This window comes from Pteropus vampyrus, unplaced genomic scaffold (assembly GCF_000151845.1).
Source record: "Pteropus vampyrus isolate Shadow unplaced genomic scaffold, Pvam_2.0 Scaffold6, whole genome shotgun sequence".
NCBI classification, from domain to species: Eukaryota; Metazoa; Chordata; class Mammalia; order Chiroptera; family Pteropodidae; genus Pteropus; species Pteropus vampyrus.
The window spans coordinates 5,023,154-5,041,613 of record NW_011888787.1 but is presented as its reverse complement, the minus strand read 5'-3'; the positions used below and the strand labels follow the sequence as shown (position 1 = coordinate 5,041,613).

The window sequence follows — 18,460 nt, the reverse complement described above, 5'->3', positions numbered from 1 at the left end:
AAAGAAACCTCCAATTTTGGTAGTGTGCATAAAGGTGTCACTCTGACTTTCCACTCGTTAGGTCCTAGACTTTGTCTTCTAGAACTTAGCTCAGTAGGTCTACTTATTTCCCAGCCTCCACAAATCTAAGAATATGTGACTTTAATCAAACTTAGAAAGTCCTCAGCCAAAACACCCTCAAATATCACCCCTAACCACCCTATCATCTCCTTATGGTATTGTTAGACATCCATGGACCTTTCCCATCAGCGCTTGCTGTCCTTTAACTTCACCTTCAGATATTCTGTCCTGTTGTGCATTCTGTATAATTTCATCTTGGTTTTCAGATTTTGTTTTGGTCTAGATGTTTTACTTTCAAATCTGATAATTTTTTCTCACGCATGAGCTCATTATCCCCCACCCTCATCACTTTTAATACTCTTGTTCATTCTCAATTTTCTATATTATTTTCTATTCCTTATTCGTATTGTAGTTCATTGAATCGAAGCCATCAAGTATTGGACACACCCATTTTTGTACCATTAACATAGCCAATACTACGATGCTATCCCAATTTCAGAGATGTTAAAATGTTTCTTTAAATGCGTCTTTGAAGACTCATCCAATAATTCCAGTATCTGCAGTCATTACAGGTCAGGTTCTATGTCTCCTGATTTTTTAATGACTTGTTTCTCATTTTTGTGACTCTGAATATGAGTCCAAGATTATGGGAACACTACCTATGAAAATTGAGATTGGGTTTAAAAAGTCCTTCCATTAAAAACTATTAACATTTGTTTCTATTAAGCACCTGGAATCACTTCTAACCTGAAACCACTTTAAATTCTTAACTTTTCTCATCACATAGGTAGTATGTGCCTGGTTCCAAAACTGTTTTAAGTGTCAGCTAGTGTACACGAATTCTTAGGAGAGATTTTTTTTTTTCCTTCCACCCAGTTTTCTTTTCCCCCTCAGCAGGCAGGGTATTCTGGTTCATTATTTCACTGAGTGTATCATATTTTGATGTCCCAGGTTTTGTAAGAGTATCTCACTCTGACTTGGTGCTGACATTGGCCCCATACTCATCTTCCTGTCAAAGCTGAGCCAGCACTGAAGCCCTTAGGACACATGTGCTGGCAGAGCCCTCAGAGCAATCATCCTCTTTAACACTTCTCTGAATTCATGTCTTTTATTCCACCCACTACTAGACCTTATTTTGAAAATTTTCAAGTTTCCAAAAATTTGAAACAGTAAAAACCCATCTTATCTGTCACTAAGATTTACCAGTTGTTAATCTGCCACATTTGTACTATCTCACATGTATATTCTATACATACATATTTTTGCCTAACCATTTGAAATCGAATATTTCTTCACCCCTAGATATTTCAGCGTGCATCTCCTAAGAAAAAGGACACTCTCCTACAGCAACACCTAAGAAAATTAAACACTGCATTATCACACAGGAGTTCACATACAAATTTCCATAGAAGTTCCTAAAATGTCTTTAATGGCTGGGTTTATTTAATATCAAATTTAAGTTCATATATTGCATGTCGTTTGATCAAGAACAGTCTCCCCACCTGTTTTATACAAGTTACTTTAAGAAGTCACATTAGGTGCCTTTATAAATGTCCTACATTCCACTTTTGTTTATTCCACATTATTAGATTCAGGTCAAAGGTTTTTGGCAAAAATGCTACAGGTGATAAGGTGAAGCTTTAGTATCCTTCTTTCTTGCTAGCTCAGCAATACATTAAAAAAATTTTTTTTAAATGAATCTTATCCAGCATTTCAGATGTTTTGTGTCATCAGGAAAGTTCTCAGGGTATGTGGTCTGCCATATTGTCAGAAACAGACGTCCCTGTCTTTTCAGATCACCAACAGTAACATCTTTATAAATAATAGTGACATATTTACCACCACCTGAGGCCAGGTAATATGAAAAAGGTGAGCTTAAGACAAAACCTTGCATTAGGTGTGTCCTACCAATTCATTTTTGAATTATTCCCTAAAGTTCTAGAACCTAATATGAGTGCCGACATCTAGAAATCTATGGATCGCTTAAATTAGTGAAGGACAAGCTAAATATGAGTTGAGGATAGATTTTAAAGTCTTGGGGTCTGGGAGTCTTTTCTTACCTCATCAGTAAAAAGGGAAAAATTACATTTCTAACCTGCCTCTTTTCATGGAAATAGTAGGAAGAGGAAACAGGAAAAAGGAAACTGCCTGTTGAGAACTATTACTATGTGTCAACCCTGTGCTATAAATGATCTTATGCCCACGTTAATTCCATGAGCTGGACATGACTAATTTCACTTCACGAATAATCAAAGAGAAAATCAGTGTTCATACAGGTAACTGGTAAACCTGTTTACCATTTCAAACCAACGTCTGCCCAATGGCCAAAACCCGTCCTTTTTCCACTACACAAAATGCATCCAGTAATATAACAATTTGGAAGTTCCATTCTCATGTTTTACTTGGTTAGTCATGGCTGTAAGTTATGTATAACCTTAAAAAAAAAAAAAAAAGTCAAATTTTTTGAAAAACACCTACACTCAATCATTCATCTGTTATTCTTCCTGCTGCTCACAATGAAACAGCTCTTACCAAGGTCATTTATGGCTTCTATATTGCTAAATTTGATGGCCACTTTATTTTTACTTCATTTCTTGCTCTAACACTTGGTATCACTGATACCTCACGTTCCTCCTTGAAAACTTTCTCTTGTCTTCCATTATGGTCCTGGCTTTCCTCCATGACTAATTTAGTCTCCTGGAGTTTTTTCCTCTACTCCTTAAATTTTGTTTCTTCTGCTATCGTAAGTATTCTACTCTTCTCATTCTATAAATTTCCTAGGCAATATCATACTCTCACATTGTTTTAGTTACCAACTGTTACGCTAGTGGTTCACCTTCGTTCTTTACTAAATGCCTACCATGTGCTCGACATATTCAGTGATGAATAAAACAGTCGTGACTCTTGATGGACCTTACAGGCTCTACCTGCAGCCCAGGGATTCATATGAGCACCAGAGCCATGGACACATGCAACTTAATTTTCCATAGGTACCTTAAGCTCAACATATCCTCAAATTGAACTTACTCACCTCCACTCATAATCTATTCCTTTCTCTCTTTTTTATTTTAAAAGTACCATACGAAATATGCCTTAGGCAACCCCAAGGCCTCAACTACTGGTCCATTTTACTTTCTAAATCTCTCTAAAATTTGACTATTTTTCCTCTCTACTGCCAGATAACTAGTTTAAGGCTCACCTAGATCGCTCACAGCATACAACTGCCTCTCCATTTCCAATTTTCTCCATAACCCATTCTTCACAAAATGACCTTTCAAGATACCTAACCACTTTACTGTATACCTGAAACTAATAAAAAATAATACTGAATTTCAACTCTAATAAAAAATAAAAATTAAATAATGGGTGAGCACAATAATAAATAAGTAAATAAGTAAGTAAGTAAGTAAGTAAGTAAATAAATAAATAAGGCGACTCTGATTATGTCAACACTCCAAGCTCCATCCTGCTCACAATTCTTCAGGGGCTCCTTGTTGCCCTCTGTGTAAGCCCCAAACCCTTTAATGTGACTTTCAAGACACTCTGCTTGAAAAGGACCCTCCTCAGTTCTCCAGCTTAACATTTCACTCCTCCAAACTTAAACTCTGTTCCAGCCAAACTGAACTTTGCAGGTCTTGAAAGACAAACATTTTCTCTTTCATTTTTGGGCTTCTGTATATTTTAATCACTTCTCTCTCTCTCTTTGCCTGTTCCACTTGCCCACCTTTTGAGTGAAAGAGATCACTTCCCTGAACAACAAAGTCTGGGGTTAGGTCCTGTCCTAAATGTTCCTACTACATTTCGAGTTAACCCCTATCCTAGCAACTCATCATTTTCATAAACAGTCTACTAAACACTTGTGAAGGCAGAGGCTCTATTTTGTCTTGTTTGCAACTATAACTCTCCAGTGCCTGGCACATAGCATACATTTTTTAAAAATGAATTTAAATGATTAAGTCTCAACTCAGAGAGAAATAAAAAAAAGAAATTCATTTGAAAACTTTTTCAATTTTCTAATTTAATAGAAATAACCAAAACAATGTGGCTTTCAAACAAGGCTTTAAACTAATCTAATACAACTTCTACAACACATTCCAGAGCATTGTAACAGGAAATATTTACAGGCAGCTAATGTATTAAATAACCATGGGAAAAAAACTTGCGTTTATTACACACCAGCAAAAAACACAGGAACGGAACAATTAGAAACCGCAACTTCGTTTTAAAAAATTAAATATGATTATTTAGGAGATACAATAGCACAGAAACAGCACTTTTTAAGAATCATATTGAAGGGTAGTTAACCATGTGCAAAAATAATAGTAGTTGTAGTAGTAGTAATAATAATAATAATAACAATGAGGGGAGACCAGTTGAAATACTGGAAGCAAGGAACTAGTAAGGCTGTGAATTTAACCCTTTCGTGTGTCAGTACGTCTACATAGAAAATTAACAGGCTTTCTGATTGCACAAATCTTGTTTCATAGGCTTATATACATGTTTCACTGTGACTTAAAACATAGTAAATGCCTACATTTTTCAGACCAGGAGCAGACATGCGTTTCATTCTTAAGACTGAAATTTAGGCCACACTTGAAAGGGAATATTGCAGTGGCACTTAGAAAATCATTTCAGTGCCCTCCCACATACAAATTTGGTGAATTTAAGAGAACGGCATTTTTAAAGACCACTTGCTAGAAAAGGGCTAAACTTAATTTTGTACATTTTGTAGTTTGACAAATATATCCAAATTGATTTATTTTTGAAGATAATTGTTTCTCAGATACAATAAAAAATATAAAAGACCACGAAGGCAAACACAAGAAACTAAGATGGAAGAAATGTTATACATGCATTCTGACCAAGTAAAAGAATCTATTATATCCCAGAGTACATGTTGAAACCTTGAAATGTCTATGTAAACTGTGGCATATAAATTTTTTTCTTAAAAAAGTACCTTCAATTTTTTTTACTCAAACACCTACTTTTAAAAAAATATGCAACTTTCCCCAATTTTTAAAATAAAATGCCACAATATATTGTCATTAGCTCCAGCACACATTTATTTTTCTTAATTTTTAAAAGATAGACTGGGTGATATGCATACAAACTTCCCTATAAAATCACCATCCAGGAGAGGATTATGACATGCTTAGGCAACAGACGTAAAGCAGTGTTATTGCTTTATCGAGGAGGAGATAACTGAGAGAACGAAAGAAAACAGCTAGGTCCGGGACCGTCAAACTGTGGTGCGGCCTGAAAACCTGGGACGACCTTGAGCAGGTTACTAATACAGACGGTGCGAATTACAAATTCATAGTACGAATCACGAATTCAGAGTACAAATTAAGAACTTGATTGTTTTAAATAAGTAGAGTTAGAACACGTTGATTTTACCCAATGCAGATTATGCAACAAGCAGTGGGAGTAGGTAAGGGACTTAAAAGGTCACGGGAGAGGGGGCCACAGCATCTATTCCCATTTTGGACACTAAGAGACTGTTTAATAACATGTGGCACGCCACAATCCAAGGGCACAGTCAAAAGACCTAAATCTATTGACTTGTTAACACTAATCACTAATAATTACATGGCAGGATACCTGCTGAGGTAATTGACAGATCTACAATTTGCACGCTATAAACCTTTTGCCTCTATTTAAAAACATTATTTCTTTGGATTAACTAAAAGTTTAAAAACTGTTACAACAAAAAGTAAGAACTGACTTTAAAATTCCCTTTATATGAGAAATAGAAGTCAGAAAGTACCTTGTCGATTCCAAAAAGGATCATTTCAACAGTGGGTCCAATGCCTTATCACTTCTCTGTAGCAATGATTTGCTGTTTCTGCATAACCCATGACCTATAATCTAAACGTACTTTGGAACATGCACATGCTTCACCTGGTAAAGCAATGTCTTTACTCAGTGAATCAGCTCAGCAAAGTGCTAAAAAATACAAATTTAGGCCAGTGGAACAGACAGAAGACCACTTTGTTCTTTGCGTTCTGATGGGAGATAGAAATTGAAATGTGGTGAAAACTTTGCAAGCTTTTAAGGAAACATTAACATCTCCAAATCTAAAACACTGCCTTTTAACCAAGAATACAAATGTGAGAGAATATCAATACAAACTGCCTTCAGGAATTGATACTCAATGTCTGTCTTTTTAAAACATAACTAGAAAAACATGTAAGATATCGGAATATCAATTTAAAGTTTTCATACTTTTTAACAGTTATATTAGTGCCCAAGAGATCAGCTTAAAAAGTGATCAATGTGCAAGAAAAAACCTTGAAATGAAATCTAAAGTGAACATCTTCATATAAGTGTGGTTTGTTGATAGCTAGTAATTCCTCAGCAGTATAAATTATCTTGTTAACAGAAATGGAGCCTATTCAATGTTGACAATAAAGTGGCTTTTTAAGAACCAACCTTATTAAAACAAAGGAAAAAAACCTTCCAAAAACCCATCTAACATGGGAATGTTTTTAAGAGAACGCATTATCTTTTAAGGCCCCAGATACCGAGAAATATTTACTGAAAATTCTGCCCCCATTGGTAGAACATATATATCACTTATCTAAGAATCATGAAAGGTTTCATTTGGAGAGTAAGCATAAAATATTAGAACTCGATAGCCTGACATAATGAAGCAGTACTGCCACTCATCGCTATGCCTTTAGACACATCTCCTGATAAAAAGAAATCATGAATGTTGTAGGAAAGAGGGAAATGAGCACAGAAGAAAGCATTTTTAAACAGTTTTCTCCCTCTTGTAAGAAAACTCTTCTTAAGTATTTGAAATTTGAGTAAAATAAGTTTTTTTTATGTTTTTAAGTTTAACTTACAACAAAACTGCAAGAGACACTTAAGATACAGAATGAAGTAAATCAATAGCAATAACAAAATCAATACTCTTTAAATATACCATCCGAAGGCCTGAATCATATTCATGTTCACCCCATCACGTGTTAAGAAAAAAACCCAAAGGAATTTGCATAATAATTTCTTTAGAGCACTTTATTTAATATGCACTAAAAATATTTACCTCTTAAGACAATTGTCAAATAATTTTTTCTGAGTAGTCTACTGTCTGAATTGCTTAAGCTGAAATTTTTAAAAGGCAAACGATTTGCCACAAATCTGCTGACGTCTGAAAAATATCTAATGGCGAATCTTCTATTTTGGTCACTTTATAATCTAACGTGTCCATACGAAAGTAGGACTAAAATTTTTAATTCAACAAAAGAGAAGCCTGTACACAGTCTAGAACACACATCTTGGATATAAGCATCACAAATGAAGAGAAGAAAAATGAAATAGAGCCAAGGTGGTTTATCTGCCTCAGGTGCGGAAAACGGGGTAGTAAAGGTGGGCTTACTCCAGTAACCATTCAAGTGGGGATTGGCTCATTTTCAGGATTTACTTACAGGTCTCTTCTAAGTCCTTTAAGCCCCCAGTCCGTGCAAATGTCCCACTTGGTGGACGGATGAGTACTCTAACCCCACCGGGTTTATTTCAATATTTTGATATTTTAATAATAAGCTGCTTCTGAAGATTTTCTGAGAAGTCTGTTCTCTATTAAAATAAGATAGAACCTCAAAATATGAATGTGAACATTAGAAATAGACAGCATATATTACAAATCCATTCTTGATAGGAACATTATTAGTAAGAATACACATTAGCTTAAAAAACAGGCTCAGCAAATGTTGCTGATCTGCCAGAAGTTTTAGTTCACTATTTACAAATAAGACAAAGTGAAATACAGAAAATTTTACACATTTGGTAGTTGACAGATTACTGTTTGCCAATAGTGGTCTATCAGAAAACTGACACGAAGGAAGACTGGATAAGAGCCAGTTGTCATCTTCTTAAATTTAAATGTACAGAAAACTAGGTTAATTTTAAAACAAACATTCTGCCTTTCATGGGAATAACTGTACGATCCGATGATTTGATTGGGAGGTGCAATTCCGTGGAAGGGTTTTCTAGAAATGACTACTATGTGATCTGCTACTGGAAAGTTACCATATTTACTTCTTTCTGTAGATCATTAAAGTTGATTAAATGATGATCAATGGTCACATTTCCTAGACACCAAGTAAGAATAGAAAATAAAACTACTGTTGAGTTCTCCAAATCAATATAAAAACTAAGGCCCAACAGCATCGAAATGAGAAAAAAGATAAGGATATGATCAATGCGCACCTGCACTGACGTCCGAGTGGAATCTCAGCAGCTTTGATTTTAACAAGAAAACAGCCAGTATGTACGTGTGTGAGGGGGAGGCATAAAAGTCGTTTTAATAACTGTGCGCTCTAGTCCAGAGACAATTTAGCAAAAGAATGACCTTTCAGTATTTACTTGTATACCCAGCATCCTGCACCAATCAACACCACATAATCAACATCTGCCATTTCTAACAATCAGAACTATTCTCTTTAGTAACAAAAATCTTCAAATCATTTCAATTTTGCTTTTTATTTTTAAAGTTGCAAATAAGAGTTCTCTCCCCCTTTCTTGACAAGAATGTGTTTTCTGTCCATTATTTTAATCTAATACTGTGTAAAAGCTATCAGCTTCTTCAAGGAGGTGCCCACTGTAGGCAGGATATACCAGCGACACTTAAATAAAAGTGTATTTTCTTCTCTCTCTCTCTCTTTTTTTAAACAATTCATTTAAGTTCATGTCATTTTACTTTATATGTACTGGTCTCTCATCTGACTTTAGGCGTTTTCTGCGGGGCTGTATAAAGTCTTCATCAGAGTCCTCAGTTACCTCACCATCATCCTCTTCCTGCTCAAACTCTGGCAAAGGTGCGAAGGTCCTGTCTGAGTAGATCTCTGTGAGTTTATCTTCAAAGTACAATGCAACTGCTTTCCCTGCCTGAGCTACTTCTGAATCAGCCTGCAAGCAAAAGATAGGAATATTCACCTATTGGTAATGCATATTCCTTCACCAAGTTTGCATGGTCTGAAAAGCTTACCTTCAAATTAATCTCTTGTGTTTCTGCATAAACTTGAACAACTCTCATCATCTAAAAAGGATACCAGAGTCAAAAAAAAAAAAAGGGAAATTATAATCCTTTCTAAAGTTATGAGACTGCATAGGATTGGCAACGAAAGTCAGCCACAGTAGGGGGAACAAATTGCTATAACCAGATTATAAGTGCTTTCTAAAATTCTACAGAACATGGAACCATTTTTTTTTTTTTTACAAAGTTCTGTTACTAAAGCTTCTGTGAAACCTCAATAACTGTTTCAAATTCTGAATTAGTGAGGTCAAACTGAATAGAAACCAGTCTGAATTCATCTAAGAGAATAATATTTGTGAAACAAATAATATAAGAAATGTTGCTTTTAAAAATCTGCCGAACTTTCAACAAACCACTTAATCAGAATTCCATTTGTATGGCAATTTGTTAAGTATAAATCATTCAACTATTACTAAAGCAGATTAAAATGGTCTTCCTGGCAAATGTTAGCTATAGTTCAGGAAAGCATATTCATTTGAAAATTTCTAAGTGGATTAGAAAATAAGACAAAATACTTGGGGCTATATTAATTTAACCTCAAGTGAAGTTATACTCTGTTCTCTGTAGCATATTGCTATAAAGGTGACTAGACTTTTCAGCTAATTAAAGTTTTTTTTTTTTTAAATCACCTAGATACTTCCAGAGGCAGCTATGAGTACACTTTAAATGATTCAATGTGATTTATTTTAGTAACGGTCATATGGCACCCAAATTTCATCAGCAATAAAGAGATTTTAGTATTGAAGTAATCTTTTTAAAGATTTTGTGGATTCTCATCCAATTCCATTTTCTTTTTCTAGTATAATGAAAATCTCTCTTAATAAACCTTCCTTTGAGACTTGACTTATTCCAAGATAACCAAAATGATTTCCTTGAAGGAAGTATATATCAGATTTCTTTTCAAGGTATGGATAGCTCATCTTTATCCTCAGAAAAATACATAACCAAAGCTAATGTAAGTTACACTGTTGTGATCAGAAAACGACATTATACACTCCGGGCTACTATTCAAAGTAAGCCACCAGAGATTAGTTTATAATTTTAAGGCTCTACATTTATTTGGTCAATAATAAAATCAAAGAACACTAGTACAAACACCTTTCCTACATGTGCCCAAATGTAGGCTATTTATAATCAATTCCCACAGAATATACTTAACTACAGGCTACTTTCTAATCTCAATCCTCAACTCGTTCAGGAAGGGATATTCAATAATATTCTTAATTTATTATGTTTAAGTATATACTTCAAGTTATACACAGTAAACTTTCTTCTTTGGAGCTGTGGATGCGAATTTTACTTTTGACAGAACTGAAGCAGAAATAAAATTTTAAATCAAATTAGAAAAATCTCTTGGCAGGAAAAGCAAAATCCAAAAATAAAACAAACGAACAAACAAAAACTAGTAATCCAAGACTCTATAGTTTAGAAGCTAACATACTTCATTAAACCTTTCACAGTTCTTGAAGATCAAACGGACATCAGCCACAAAGTCATCTGGGACTTGGTAGTGTTGGGAATGTTTTTTCTGAAGCTTCTTTTTCACGGTGGATAAATCCATTGGTTTCTTTATAATTTTATAGTAGTTTGGTATCTAAAGAAACAAATAAGGCTAGATAAGGATTCTCCAAAACACCGAACTGTTTTATTTGACAATGCATAGCATTTTAGTGTTAATTATTGAGCCAGCTGCTTGTTGATTTTAAATATAGTAAATGTACTTTAAATCTTCTGCCTCAATCATATCATGAAAATCAAATCATATTCAGAATATGTGGCAGTTTCCACGTTAGTAAAGGCCCCAAAGTTCTATCTTCAGTGTGTAGATTTGGAAAGAAGGCAATGAGCAAGGATAGTCAACCACATATGCTCGTCAGAATTGTGGGATTTGTGAGGAGAAAAAGGTATGGAAAAAAGTGATTATAAAATGTATTGTTATTATTAGAATATGTTATCTTTTAGAGGATATAACAATATCACCAAGTACTCTGGACAAAGCAATAGAGAAAGATTGTAAAAACAAAAGAAAAAAAATTATATTAACCATTTAATGATCATGCTGGGAAGTTCTGCCCCAACTCTTGGCCAAATATTTGTATCCTTGGGAAATAACTGAACAATAGAGAGCTATTTAAATAGTTCACAAAAAATATTTGAAAGTCATTTTCTATTGTAAAGTCCCTAAACTTAAAGATAAGATGCGTATCTCAGTATCAGATAATTACTATTTGCACAAAAATCTTCCTTGTGTCTAGACCTTTTGTGCTTTAAAATTCATTTCTGAGCCTATGCAGTAAATAAGCCTATTATTCAACATTGTTCAACAGGCCTGGTATTCAATAATATCTTAATTCAACAACTGATGGCTAGCGAATAAAATGTGTGTAGCATGTTCTCATCCCATTTATGGCACACTGAGCACCTCTTGTATTCTTTTTACTATGGGACTTGAGAGCTTCTATTCCTTACAAAAGTCCCCTTTAAGAGAAACAAAGAGCACTGAATTGCAAAATTTCTCCAGTCTTTTCTTAATCTTGACTGTTTATGATAGATGGATTATGAAGGCAGAGCCAGTGTGAAAGATTTAATTTTATACTTTTATTCAAATTACATACTTTGTTTTCTCCCCAAGGTATAGAGCCTATAATCACAGAATTAGAATCTTAAAAATAATTCAGTCCAACATTCCCACTGTACAGTTAAAAAAGTAAAGGCAGAAAATTACGTAATTTCCTCAAACTTATAAGGCTGGTTAATGGCAGAACTAAGAGAAAAAGTTGTCTTCAGACTCCTGGGTTCCAGATTATTTCCATTATACTTGTATCCCTTACATCCATCTTAGAAGTAAAAGGACACAGAGATCAAATTTTCATCACACAACAAAATATTTAAAAAATAAACCGCAATTTTAACAAGTGAATCGCACATTCACTTAGCCCTAATAAAATTTCTGAATAATAAGAAGTATTTACAACGTTATCAGGTACTGTGCTAAGCATTTTACACAGGTTATCGTATATAGTCCTCGGAACAACCCAATGAGGGAAGGAATAGTATCAGGAAAGAAAATCTGAACTTTGGAGAGGCTGAGATTACTCAAGAAGTCTGAGTTTCAAGAGAAGCTGTCTCTGGTCAGAGCCTCAGACCTGCTCCTCAGGGAGGCTGCTAAGGCAAATTACTCACCGAAGCAGGAACTGGCTCCTGGAACTCAATACTTAATTCATGGCAGTAGAGGTAAAGCAGAAGACGTTCACATTTCTGGCCCAAGAAAAGAAAGGAAAACCTCTAATAAGTTTTTTAGCCTTAAAAAATACTCTTGAGAATGAGAACTTTATCACTGTCAAGTATTATTACAACAAACTGAACGCAAGCCTCCTACATGCTAGCTATCCAACTCAGAGAAAATCGTTTGTTTCCCATTCAGTTTTGAGACTATCTTCTGTTCTATTTTGAATGAACTTACCAAAGATAGAGTGCCTTTGTTCTTGTCTGATCACTAATAATTTATCTACTATTACCTCAACTATATACATGGAAAGGAATAAGAAAAGCAATATACAGCATTTTGCACAACAATTTATAGATTACCCGGTATCTATAAATTATCGTCTTTGCTACTTGTTTTAATTCCCTGAGACAGGCAGGACACATGTTATTATTTCATTTCTTGAAATGATTCCACTCAGGTTCAAAATTAAATAAAAACTATATGTGTCTTCTCAATCCAATTCTAGAATTTTCTTACACAATCAGAACAAATTGAAATGCATTTTACATTTTATTTATAGTTTTCAATTGCTTAAACTTCTCTTAATACTGTTTGTATACTCTATACACATAACTTGTCTTCATTAATAGTGGAGAAGGGATTTTGAAAGTCTATACATCAGATCAGAGCCAAACTTAACAGTATCTGACCATAGAACTATGTGAAAGATACTGTGTCTTGGGATCAGGCTACAGACCACATCAGCAGAAATTTGAGTGAAGTGAGGAGAGGATTTTAGATTTCGTTTTTAATATGATGAGATGCTAGTAGAGCGTTTTAAGCAAGAATGTGATACATTTGTTTACGTTTTTAAAAAGAATGTTACGAACAGTACAGAAATAAACTGTAAGGAGGCAAGGGTAGAATCAGGGAGTCCAGTGAAGAGATTATTACAATAGTGCAGATGCAAAACTATGATGTCAGTCTCAGAAAATAATGGTGAGAGGAAGAAAACAGTATTATTGTTATTCCTGATGGTTTCATTTCTAACAGATTTCTGGCTTGAGCAACAGAGATAAATGGTGGTGTCATTTAATGAGATAGAATACTAGGGGAGAAGTACAGTTTTTTATGTTGTTACCTGCTTATTTATTGCTTTTGCTTTTTGAAGGAGAAGATTAGAAATCAAGATTTTGATTGGGACATGATAAATATGAGAAAGCTGGATATGAGTCTGCAGATGAGGATTAGAGATAAAGATTTCACAAGTCAGGTGGTGAAGTTAAAAATGAAAAAAATTTGGGATTACATGTGTATTACACTAAACAAATATATGTATAGCCAGACAACTAATAATATATCAACTTCTCTGACACTCACCCTTTGGTCCACGGGGCTTAACCCCTGTGCAGTTTTCCCCTTCTTACTATGTTGCAAATTATCACAATCATATTCAACTTCTGGTTTCCCAATATCTCTGCAAAATGTGCATATCCAGTCCCCACTAAAGAGGGAAACAGGCAATTAGTCCATATAATTATAACAAAACCCATTCTAGGGAAGCTAATTCCCTAGAGGTTAAGTCTCCAATTTTGTTTATTTTCTTTCCTTTCCAGTTTTTTTTGGGGGGAAGGGAAGTTCTATTCTTGTCAAATCTCATAAAGTGAAGCTGTGTGATAAAAATGTCCTAAAACTTTTCCCATTCTTCAACTGCCTTCTGGAAAGCAATAAAACAAACAAACAAACAAACAAACAAAACAGTAGGTCGGCATTCAAAAGGGTTCCTCATAGCACAAAGTTCACAATCACTACTTGTAGCATAAGACCCATCCCCAGAGCCCAGTAATCACGATGACCCCATAACCACAAACAAGAAAAGACTACAGGGTACAGAGTTCCTCAGCTATCACGTACTGTTTTGGCATGTATTAAACATGCCCAAAAGAAGTTCTTTTTTCATAGCCAGTCAAGAGCCTAGGACACAGATACACATACCTGTGAGTGCGAGCACATGTACACACACTCCCCTTATCATTTAAATCTGCTCAGTCTATAACTTGTTTACATCAAGATTTCTATCAAACTATAAACTCCAATATGATTCATTCGCATGCATTCCTCCCCCATCATATATAAATAAATTTTAAGTCTAGGGATTATACCAATGTATGTCAACAGTTCCTATTCCTTCTAAAGCATCTGCATTTGAGAGGAAGCATTCAGTGGCAAAACTCTACCATTCTAGCAGATGTTACTATTCAAAGAAAAGGAAAATATGAAAAGCCTTAATTTCAAGACCAATATGTCCATGCTTTCCTTTTCTGAGAGAATAAAGAAAAAGAAGCCACTTATTGCATCTATGGCAAATAATTATGCGTCCTAAGATTTAGGTAATTACAATTCTTCAGAAAAAAAATATTCTGGCACTGTTTATGTATCCACCACTTTTCTAATCCAAAAGGTTGAATTTTTTCAAAAAGAGTAGCATTATTCAACTGAAATCATTGCTTCTCAGAAATCTGAGAGGAAATGTAAAAAATTTATCTATAGGCAGAAAATAAGCTAGGTTTTCCTAAGAACACTTATTTTCACTTAAAAAGAAATCTGGGTTGTAAGGGCTGGGGGAAGGAGAAGGCTGAAAGAAAGAAGCATGACTCTACTATTGCACAGTCTCTGAAATCAACTGAGGATGAAGTTGTGTGAACATGAAACAATAAATGGAAGTAATAAAAACAGCTGTCCTAAAACAAACTCTAATGTAGACACTAATCCCTGAAAATCAGTGAACTGCCCCGAGCTACTAAGCTTAGAGCTACAGCCAGACTCCAGGTGTGTAACCCAGCCCAGCACATCTATCTGTTCCACTGCCTGAGCTGGTAGGCCAGCTTGCCTCGGGTGCTCATCAATGAATATGTTAATGCTTGAAACAAGATTTAGCCAGCATGGAGTCAAATAGTATGAGGACAATGCTCTTATTTTCTCCCCATCTTTATCTTTACCTCCAAAGTTCTTCATTTTTAAAGAAGGAATTCAGTAACTGTCTATTCCAAAGTTAATGACTGAAAGACACTCCAACTAGGTGATCAAAGGAGAAGTGAGAGAGCTGCACACTTGCTCCAGGCAGGCGCCACGGACCAAATGCTCCCCTTAGGAAGCGACCTCTGAACAACTCAAGATGTTGAAGGTGGTTTTACGAAGCACTTGTTTTTCTTTAAAATACCTTTTGAGAGCTTTCAAACATTAAAAAGTAAGTTTTGGGTAAGACTGAATAGAGTTGCCATAAAACTGAATGAACAGTATTCATAAATAAAATAATTGTAAACCCCATTAAAATTGATGGCAATAGATAAAAAATCCAGCTTCAAGAGGAAATCTAGGGAGTACTGAGATCTTGTTCCCTGGCATATGTCATTAGTTTGGCTCGAACTTAGAAAAATTTAAATATTAAAACAACAACAACAAAAAGAGAGGAAATCTAATAACTTTCTCCAATACCCCAGAACCCCTGCCCCTCAAAATTTAGAGTTCTATCTAATTCGTTCACATTAATTATAAATTGAAATCCAAAAAAATGGTCTATTTTTTATCATTAATGCACCACTTAGATCTCAGATAGTTCATCATTCAGCTGTTAGTTTTTCTAGAAGGTAATACTAAAGGAATAATAAGCTTCTTGTCTTATAGAAATACTATGTATGCAGTGGTTGAGAAGGCCATCTGCCCTGAATAACTTATTTTTTCGGTTTATATAAATAACAAAAATATCAATTATTTCACTAGTACCTTGGAAAGCTAAGAAGCGTTGGAACATGACAAGTTAGATGAAAGACCTTTGGACATTTTTCACAGCACAAGAGATCCCCTCCATTTTGGCAGACAGCACACCAGTCTTCATTTGGGTCATCATCTTTGCTGCTGCCATCTCCTCCAATTCTTGCTGACCTGTGCATGAGGCTTCGAATTGGGGACTTGCCGTTAACAAGGCTGCTGAGCCCTGACTGTTTGCAGCTTTCATTCGAATCTGTAGGTTCTGTTTTCACATGGTTTTCCAGGCTTGCTAATGCATCCAGCTCACTCTCTAGATGCAGGTTGGTTGAGAGAGGTGGTGTCAAGCTACTCTCAGGACTGCTCAACTAAAACAAAACAAGGACAAACTCTTGAAAAATCACCTAGATCACTGTTCACAGTGTGTGTGTGCGGGGGGAGGGGGGTATTACATTCAAAACTTATGTCAACATGTTTACATATATATACTGACCTAACTTAAAATTACTTTGGGAATCACATCAGTGACATGAAGGAATGAAATTAACCCCAAAATTATTTAGGCATGTTAATTTATGATTTTAGGGAGCAGTCTCTCCAATATTGGTTCATTCAGATAGTAAGGAACTTAATTAAACTGTGAAGCACTGATTGGAAAGTGAGCACAGGGTTATACTTTTCCTACAGAGAACTGACTATGGTATGTCATCTTTCACTCAAGAATCTGTTGCATAGCTTTTGAGAAGCATTCTGAAATATTCTCTGTCCACGTTATCATTCTGCGAATGTAGGAAGACTGTGACAATGTTAAAATATATCTTTCGCCTCTGGGGGTACTTTCCAAACCAGTTCTGGAGGAAGAGGTGACACTGCTCCATGCCCAAGGCTAAATGTGCTCTCTAAATCTACATATACTGCATTGAATGTGTAATACCCTGAGCTGAAATCTCTATGTGTCAACCATATAAAAAATGAAACATAAGCCTGGGCAGAAAGAAAACAATATCGAAATTCCTAAACAAAGAGAAACGTGGGCTTTCTTTCATTCTATATTATAAATTCTATAAAATGTTCCATCTGGGCACTCTAAAATGGTTAATAATTCATAAGGCAAAGGCACTCTTCCAATCGTAAAACCCTTTGATCATTAAACTTCTTTCATGTCAGTGGTCTTAATCTTGAACTTAAAGGACCATGAAAACAGCCAAGGATATTTTGTGGCCCAAGACTCAATGTGACTTTTGAGATGATTAATAAATCGGAACAAGATAGAACCTGACTTAGAATCATGGCAAAAATATCAACCAATTACAAACTAAAAGATAATTTGAAATGAATCCTTAACACTTAATGATTAAGTCTTTTTCTGATTAATTATCGCTGACACTTGGTTAAAAAAGTTGAGTCAGAAAAAGAGGTATTTGGCTTGTACCAGGCATAAAAATTCAAAAACAAATAAATGTCATAGAACCGCTATTTAGTCTAATATACTGAGAATGGAAGAATCAGGGAGGTGGCCTTCTTAGTGAAGCCCCTGACAGAGCCCAGCGGATCTCACCATGCAGGCACTCCTCCTGCCATCCTCTGTCTTTTCCTGCTTCACAGCCCCGGAAAAGCTGCATATCTCGTCTTCGGTCCCGGGTTCTTGCTTGACCTTCACTTGATCAGACTTGAAACTAAGACTTGCTTTCTCAGCAGTTCTTCCTGACGACCCGCAGCTAATAAAAAACAACGAAGATCACGTATGGTATACATAAAAATAATTATATGAAAAACGTGAAAAGAACTATTTATTAACTTCATAGATAATAAGGACACTTCACAATGGTGTTAAAAGAAGTGGAGTATAAACTTCACTTCCAATTCTTAAAAATATAATCCAAATTTCAGAAGGCCTTAAAAACATTTTATGATGAGGCATTATACTAAATCATTTATGGGGTCTAGCAAACATTTTTCCAGGCTAGTAATATAGAATGTTGATGTCTGCTTCTCTCCATGAAAGTAGTTTCAGTTCTACTCTACTCTCAAACGTCTGAAGAAAATAGCATCAACAGTGGTTCATGAGCCTCCTCAAAGGAATTGCTACGTTAGCTTTTAGGGCGGGGATGGGGAAAAGGGGATAAGGAACAGCAGACAACCTAGAACGCCCTCATTTGAATCAACGTAATCATAGGCTAAGAGGACAGGCACGTTACTGATCCTTTCTCTCTAGACCATGAAGTTAAACTACTGGCAAGAAAAGTGAATAACTGGTAAGACTATATTACTACTAAGAATGAAGACTTTTTTCATTTAATTTGTACTTTTCTTCTAAAGTACTGATTATTTACTTAAGTATAATTTTAAAATCAAGCAAATGTTTGAAAATGCATATGCACACATACAAA

At 35.2% G+C, this 18,460-nt stretch overlaps 1 protein-coding gene across 4 annotated transcripts in view; it reads right to left on the bottom strand.

The window, feature by feature from the left end:
* Positions 1-4,058: 4,058 nt before the first annotated feature.
* Positions 4,059-18,460, bottom strand: part of TRIM33 (tripartite motif containing 33) — a 58,727-nt gene continuing 44,325 nt past the window's right edge. Inside the window, exons 14-20 of one of the 4 annotated variants that reach the window (XM_023535550.1) lie at positions 17,629-17,788; positions 16,089-16,438; positions 13,686-13,809; positions 12,281-12,355; positions 10,539-10,691; positions 9,050-9,100; positions 4,059-8,970 (exon numbers count right to left, since the gene is read on the bottom strand). In XM_023535550.1, coding sequence (XP_023391318.1) covers positions 8,758-8,970; positions 9,050-9,100; positions 10,539-10,691; positions 12,281-12,355; positions 13,686-13,809; positions 16,089-16,438; positions 17,629-17,788 — 1,126 coding nt within the window. In that variant the 3' untranslated portion in view covers positions 4,059-8,757. Of the gene's footprint in view, positions 8,971-9,049; positions 9,120-10,538; positions 10,692-12,280; positions 12,356-13,685; positions 13,810-16,088; positions 16,439-17,628; positions 17,789-18,460 lie in introns of all 4 variants that reach the window. The other 3 variants (XM_023535557.1, XM_023535556.1, XM_023535553.1) reach the window with 3 other exon arrangements.